The sequence below is a fragment of the Phalangium opilio genome, unplaced genomic scaffold (genome assembly GCF_054372755.1).
Source record: "Phalangium opilio isolate 3A_F unplaced genomic scaffold, DU_Popi_V2 ptg000038l_1, whole genome shotgun sequence".
Classification (NCBI taxonomy): domain Eukaryota; kingdom Metazoa; phylum Arthropoda; class Arachnida; order Opiliones; family Phalangiidae; genus Phalangium; species Phalangium opilio.
Window position 1 is genome coordinate 4,092,582 of NW_028324161.1, and position 7,578 is coordinate 4,100,159.

Consider the following 7,578-nt stretch of genomic DNA (forward strand, 5'->3'; position numbering starts at 1 on the left):
AAGCCTAATTTTAGGTTTCTTAGTACAGGATCCCAAGCCTAATTTTAGGTATCTTAGTACAGGATCCCAAGCCTAATTTTAGGTTTCTTAGTACAGGATCCCAAGCCATATGTGGGTTTCTTAGCCAAGGATCCCAAGCCTATTTCTCGTAGTTTAGACCCTTAAAGCAACATGCGGCTCCATTGGCGCCCCTACCATGATGCCTAACCTTGTATATACATAATAATTTTACCTTGCCGTAGGTAGGTAACAATGAAACTTAATGCATTAGGGAGGATCTGAAAATTATCCTAACAAGCTAAACCCAATGTACAATAGAAAGGTCGTCAATAAGGGGCGCACTGGAGCTCCACCTTGCTTTAAATAAATTTTTCCATTTCAAACTATGTTCTTTTAAAAATGCAAATACCCTTGTGGTAAGAATAATAAGACTCTCTATAACATGCATCGTATCGGTCTCGAAAAAGTTTGTTACCAAACGCCAAATCTAATTGACAATGATAGTCAGTCGAATACTTTTGTTCTAGACCCGGCAAAAGAGATATTCCATGTGAATCAAAGAACATTCTCAGTGCCGTTTGGCTCTTTAAAAAGTTAATATTGAAATCTCCAACCACAACTGTTGGAATAGACGAATCATATTTCATGTCAAACAAAGGGTTAAAGTCCTCAAACACAGTTCTCAAACTTCCTAAGGGAGATTTGTACAACAATACCACAGATATAAGTTCTCCTTCTATGTAAACATCTAACCAGCAACGTTCCACGTGAGAATTTCTAACAGGAATGTCGCTTCGTAAAACTCTAGTATCTATCTCTTTAACTTCGTTTTTAGGCGTGTCTCTTAAATATATGGACGAACCAAAAGCAACTCTGCGTGCCGTACTTGGCAAGTAAATACCACCTACTTCCTTAAAAGATGGCACTCTAAAATCGTCCGTCTCTTTTTTCCACGTTTCAACAAAACATAACATTTGACTTTTCATTATTACATTGTCTGCTAAAACATCTTCTAAATGAGCATTTAAAGACTGCACGTTATGTACATAAATGTAAAGGGGATCATGCAAGAAAGGTAGTTCGATGCTTTTTGTGTCTCGCAACCTCTTAAGTTCCAATTCTACTAGGTTGTTTTTGGGTGAATTAGGAACTTTAAATTTTCCATCAATATATAAACCGGAAGCGGTTTTCGCTCTACTACAAGCCACATATAAATGCGCTCTTTCAATTTTTTTTGTAGCCTTACAATGAACCACTACCGAGGAGTAAGTATCACCCTGACTTTTATGTATCGTAATGGCCTCAGAAACAACCAAAGGCAATTGTTTCCTAGAAACTGAGGCATTATTTTGTCTCCATTTTCTATTAAACGACTTGATGACCTTTTCAACAGGCGTCCACGAAGCGTTAATATCACTATTCAAATATAAACCATGACATTTTTGCCTCAACATTTTCCCAACTTTGGGATCGTCAAACTCCATCCATACCCTGAACGGGATTTTATCCCCGACCCTATTTGTGCCGTACTCTATCTTTCTTAACCAACCTGTCGCGCCATTAGTTAGTCCGTCAGAGGTGTCAACATTGTTGGTCATCATATATCTCGCGCCACACGCAAGAGTCAATTGTTTGGGCAGACCATACGTATCAGACGTTGCTAACTTTTCAACTTGGGAAAGTATGTTATTTTTAACTTCACTACTAAGATCACCATTGACAACATCTACTGAAACCGAAACAGCCTTTTCCGTATTCATGTTTAAAAGCTTATTTTGATTGAATTGGTTTACTTCCGCGTTAGTGGCGAAAAGATGTATCGCTTCTTTTGGGGGTACACGCTCAGGCGTTACCTCCAGACTACTAAAGAAATCAATATCATTTTGAGTCATACTTCCCACAGCCATTCTATTTAAAGCTTCAGCAAATATTTTATCATCCCTCTGTCTCATAATTTCCTCAAGTTCGGCAAATTCAAATTGCTCCCATATTGGGTTACCAATTAACGACGCGTAAGGATTATCTTTCTCACTTTGACCTTGAAATGCGAAATAATCGCAAACTGGTCTCAATTGGTTAAAGTCTCCAACTAGAACGACAGACACACCACCAAAATAATCAGGACAACCCATAATCTCTTGTAACCTAGCGTTTACCCGATTAAACACCTTCGCTCCAACCATTGAAATTTCGTCAATTATTACTAGTTTCACTTGACCATAGAGTAACCTGCATTTATGAAGTGTTTCACTTTCCAATCTCGATATATTTCCACCAAATTGGCTAACGGGTAAACTAAAAGTACTGTGCAAAGTTGCCCCACCTATGTTAAAGGCAGCCTTGCCAGTAGGTGCGCAACGGATTACTTTCGCTTCCGATGGATTACTCCCAGGTTGTTTGTTGTAAAACCTTGACACAGATTCAAATATAGCACTAATCAAAAGACTTTTCCCCACACCAGCGCCCCCTGTAACAAAGAGACGCAACGGAGTTTCTTTGCTTTTTACATGATACAAAACATGGTAATATATCTCTCTTTGTTTGGAATTCAATTTTCTAAGAAGGGCGTTGTACTCAGAGTCATTAATTAAGGTAATTGACGGAGCAACAGTATTTTCGGCATTGCCATCAATAATATCTCTATTAATATTTCCTACAGGTTCTTGAACCGTATTAATTAAAAAATCGGAATCATCCATAGCTAAAGATCTATCAACTTCATTTCTATGTTCTAATTCAGGCTGGATATTAGTAACATCCACTTGAATTTCTCCATTTTCAAAATCTGCTACAGCCTGTTCTACAGCTTCTTCGTCAATTTCATTGTGAAATTCTTTCCTAACTTCATTAATAGTTTCGCGACAAAGCTCATATTCTGATTTCATATCCTTTGTCAAAATATCATTACTTTCATCGCGCCAAGGCTTAAACAACATTAATTGTTCACGATAAAAGTTATCGGGATCTTTTTCTAAATTGAATCTTCTGTACCTAATAATTTTAGCACGGCCACGTTTCCTAATAAACCCTGATTCATCTTTAAGTTTCAGCCATTTACCACAAGTTTCAACTTCATTGCTCTCTCCCTCATCAACATGATCGTGGGCGGCTTTAGTCACTCTACGGGCTTTGGAATATTCGTACCAGGCACCAAATTGAGCTAACGTTATTGCCTCTAGTTCCTCTGGCCTTTGAACATAATGTTCTAGCATCCCAGAGGCAAAAACGTCATTACTGTCTGCTGGTAGTTCTTCAAGTTCAGATTGACTCTTAAGAATGTGTACACGATTTTCAGGGGCATTGGTGTTTATAAAAACACAGGCGCGACTGCACCTGGACACAGGAATTTGTAAACCACAGTAAGCCGCTTCCTGAGCGCTTACCTCGTGGGCATTCAAGAACTGATTAGCAATTAGTTTCAACTTCTGTTTTACTGAACATTTATCATTTTTTGCCTGTTTAGAAGCTTCGCGCAGAAGCAAAGACATCCCTCTTTGAGACTTTCCTATATATGATACAATATACATAACCAGTGCGTAAGCATCAAGAACGAATTGAATGTCCATATTCGCCTGCCAAAGACGCAAAGCGCACGGATTGTAAGGATTAACTCTAGTATCTTTGGGGTGTCTTTTCAACAAAACTGTTTTCCTTTTGAGGTCATAAGTAACGGCAGAAATATACTCGTCTTCAGTTATACGCAACTTAGCTAGCAACTCCTCAAAACTATCTACCCAAAACTCTTTTTCTTTCGATTGCAACATCTCATACAATTTCTTTGACCTTTCCTTAGATCTGAGTTCTTCCTGTACGCTACCAGGCTCTCTTAAACTAGGGTCGTAAATTATGGTTCTGGGCATAGGTGGAAACGGGATTCCAAAACGACAAACGGAATTATTATCGACCTTCTTTCTACAAGTCGTTGTGTGTTTGTGAATTTGTAATCGTGTTAACAAATCTAAATGTTCGTCATTGTGCTCAGCAGCACAAGAAATAACATTATCAATAAATTCCTCTACTTCCTTAACATTTGAGAGATCATTTTTAAGTTTTGGAGCATCTTTTATCCAAATCAAACCATGTTGGTGGGGCGAACCTCTTTGCTGTATTTCAACTCTAAAATAATAGTCTTCTATAACGCCAAGAGGACCTAATTTCTGTAAAGCCTTAAGCAAAGCCCGAAAACGGTGGTCAAAATATCTAGCGCAAGTAACAGGATCATCCTGAATCAGTTTTGCCCTTTCCGAAAAACTTAAATTATTAATATCATCGTTAGGTAAACTCTCCTGCCCAGAGGTTAGTCTCAAAATATTCAGTAGCTCAGGCCATTTACTTTCGGCAGCCGAAAACGTTATGAAAAAGGTAGCCGTACCAAGCTGTCTAATCATACCCATCAATTCCTTTTGTCTGTGTTGCCAATAAGAAGGCGAGCTCTGTAGTCTTTCTAAAACCCTAAAACCATCATCCTGCTTAATTAAAGCATCAAGAGAACCTGCAGAAGCTAAAAGTCCAGCAGTATAATTCGACCCATCTGTTCTTTTAGTTTTCCTCATGCAAACCTGTATAGATTGACTAACTTTCAAGGTTTCTAATTTGACAAAAGAGTAAAACAATTTCGAAGGATTTTTAGCACAGCGCCTATCAATATTACGAAGCTCCCATTTAAAAATATCACCAAAACTTCCCTTAACCTTAAGATTCATTTTTTGACCTACGTAAACGCTCGGGAATGACAATTCTTCCGCATCCTCGTCAAAGAGTAAAGACATTGGGGTTTGACCTTCACCGGGAGCAAACTTAACATGCATGGTATTACTTGGCAAGAAATTACTTAAAGAAACTAATAATGTGTCTTGATTCCCAACTGTTAACGAACTACTTTCGTTGGGTTCATTCCACATATCATCGCTATCATTCTCTGCGTTTATTGGCGCTACTGGATTATCTCCTGATACATCAACTTGATTTACCTGACGGTCATTTTCGTCCACAATAAATTCAAGTTCTTCAGGAATGGGGTCTAATATGTCACTCTTAACTGTAATTCCATGTTTAACATACAAAGGCGTTTTTACCAGAACGTTAAGGGCCTCTAAAATGACTTTGGGTCTCACAGTTTCGTACAAATAGGGTGTGTTATACTGCATTCTTCTCATAAACTCAATTTGAATAGTATCCGTGTCTCGAGGTAACCTGGGTAAAACCGAGGCGGTGGACTCTACATTTATAGGAACGTTAACCACATTTCCTTTAATACCACGTTGTTGGTCACACCCTAACCTTCGTATTTGCATGAATGGTATTCGTGGTGATATCATTCTTTCTTCTAAATTACTTATGTTACTTAATTGCGCAGGTATTTCAGGAAACACAAATCCATTTTCCCTTGAAAATTTTGGAATTTGCTTTCTCTTAACGCTTTTATTACAAGTACTACACAAAAATATTTCATCATTCAACTCTCTTTGTTCAATACCAGGGACTGACAAAAAATCTATGGACTTTACAATGGTGCCAGATGACTTAAAAAAAAGATTTGAACATCCTTCACACGGCCACGTTGGGCCATCTTTTATGCTATCAAAATAGGTCTGCTCTATAAGCGAGGGGTTTGCTCGCCTATCTGCGGCTGAAGATCTTTGTCTAGCACGTTCAACATCTCTATACTCGGGATCTTGGCGTTTAGCCGCCATACCAGTCTGGTTTCTAGCACGTTCAACATCTCTAAACTCGGGATCTTGGCGTTTAGCAGCCTTACAAGCCTGGTTTCTATCACGTTCCACATCTCTATACTCGGGATCTTGGCGTTTAGCCGCCTTACCCGTCTGGTTTCTAGCACGTTCAACATCTCTATACTCGGGATCTTGGCGTTTAGCCGCCATACCTGTCTGGTTTCTAGCACGTTCAACATCTCTAAACTCGGGATCTTGGCGTTTAGCCGCCTTACCCGTCTGGTTTCTAGCACGTTCAACATCTCTATACTCGGGATCTTGGCGTTTAGCCGCCATACCTGTCTGGTTTCTAGCACGTTCAACATCTCTAAACTCGGTATCTTGGCGTTTAGCCGACTTATACAATTGGTTTCTGACACGTTCTCTTTCCCTATAATTTGGATCTTGGCGTTCAGTAGCCTTACTTATCTGATTTCTTACACGTTCGCTTGCTTTATACCATTCATCAACCCTTTTTAATTTCTTGGTAAATATTCCACCCTGATTTTCAATTTCACAATTTGACTCATTCTCTCGCTTTTTCCCCTTACCTAGCGACTCCCTCTTACTGCATTCTTCATTTTGTCTCAAGATTCTTAATCTTTCTAAGGGATAGACATTACCATGGGACGTACAAGGTACTTGTTCATAGCCTTCGATTATTTCACTAATATTAGCATTATCATTTTGTACATTATTGGGTTCCTCATTAATAGATATGCCTACGCTTACGGTACTTTCAATAGAGCTTTTATTTAATGCGTCATCTTTCGCAGAATCATGGCCAACTGGCCTCGCGGTAGGACCAACATTGGGTGTGCTAGAACCTGTTCCCGAAACAGCCTTTTTTTCAGCTGCTAACACTCTTCTCCTTTCATTTTCTCGTTTCCTAAATTCAGGATCTAACCTTTTTGCCCTCATTCTTTCCCTTGCCTTTCGTTTTCTGATTTCCTCTTTACTTAAATTATTATCTTCCTCCATTTACTTATTAATCAGTTAAATACTCACAAACGTTGGCAAAATCAATCTCCTTAAATACTCACACAGGTTGGCAAAATCAATCTCCTTCAGTAATACGTAAGGCTTAATTATATTATTTGCCGAACAAAATTAATCGAGCAAATCTAACACTTAACTTCTGCCTTCGAAATTCTATCAAAGAATGAATCAACTGTTTAAAAAAAGGTTTTTTTCGCAAATAGGGCGCTATCATACCAACAGCAATTCCGTCATATTTAAAAAATATACATTGCCAACACTTTTTTCAAATAAAGAATGATAAAAGTACGTAAAAAAGGTCTTTCACAAATAGGCCTAGGGGGCGTATAAACTAAACAGCAACAACGCTCTACAGCTACACTAATCTTACACAAACAAGGAGTACTATAAACCCACTACTAGAAGCGGTATTTTTATTCAAACGTAAAACAATTTCGCTTAAGCTTAACATCTCTAGACATCGGTAAAAATGTCTCTATCACTCCTAGGTAACTGTATGCACAGGATTTTACGACATTATAACTCAAATTCATCTGATTATGTTTTAACAAGGTTAAATCTAACTGGGAGTAAGATGAAAGGAGTAGAAGCTTATCTGTCTTAGGAAATATGAAATTTTATCTTAACAGTTCGTTAAATCATAAGTTTATAACGAAAAAACGCGAAGGGGAAAACGAGCAGACAACAGCGATTTTTGGGGGTAGAAGGTTAAGAGCGCCATCTGTCGTCCGTGCCAAAGTTGAACTTCCACTCGAAACGCAATGAGAAAGTGGATAAAATAATGCCATCAGCTATTTAACTGCGTCGATATATTTAACGACTTGACCCATGACATGCCCATAACACTGGCTTCTATGAATCCTATATA

At 38.4% G+C, this 7,578-nt stretch overlaps 1 protein-coding gene across 1 annotated transcript; it reads right to left on the reverse strand.

The window, feature by feature from the left end:
• Window positions 1-437: 437 nt before the first annotated feature.
• LOC149682714 (uncharacterized) lies at window positions 438-6,950 on the reverse strand. Its single transcript, XM_089834368.1, has 5 exons — window positions 6,927-6,950; window positions 5,696-6,863; window positions 5,062-5,218; window positions 717-2,838; window positions 438-619 (listed from the first exon to the last, which is right to left on the reverse strand). Exons 2-5 carry the CDS (start codon window positions 6,690-6,692, stop codon window positions 587-589), a joined length of 3,309 nt encoding a protein of 1,102 aa, XP_089690494.1. The 5' UTR covers window positions 6,693-6,863; window positions 6,927-6,950; the 3' UTR covers window positions 438-586.
• Window positions 6,951-7,578: the final 628 nt, after the last annotated feature.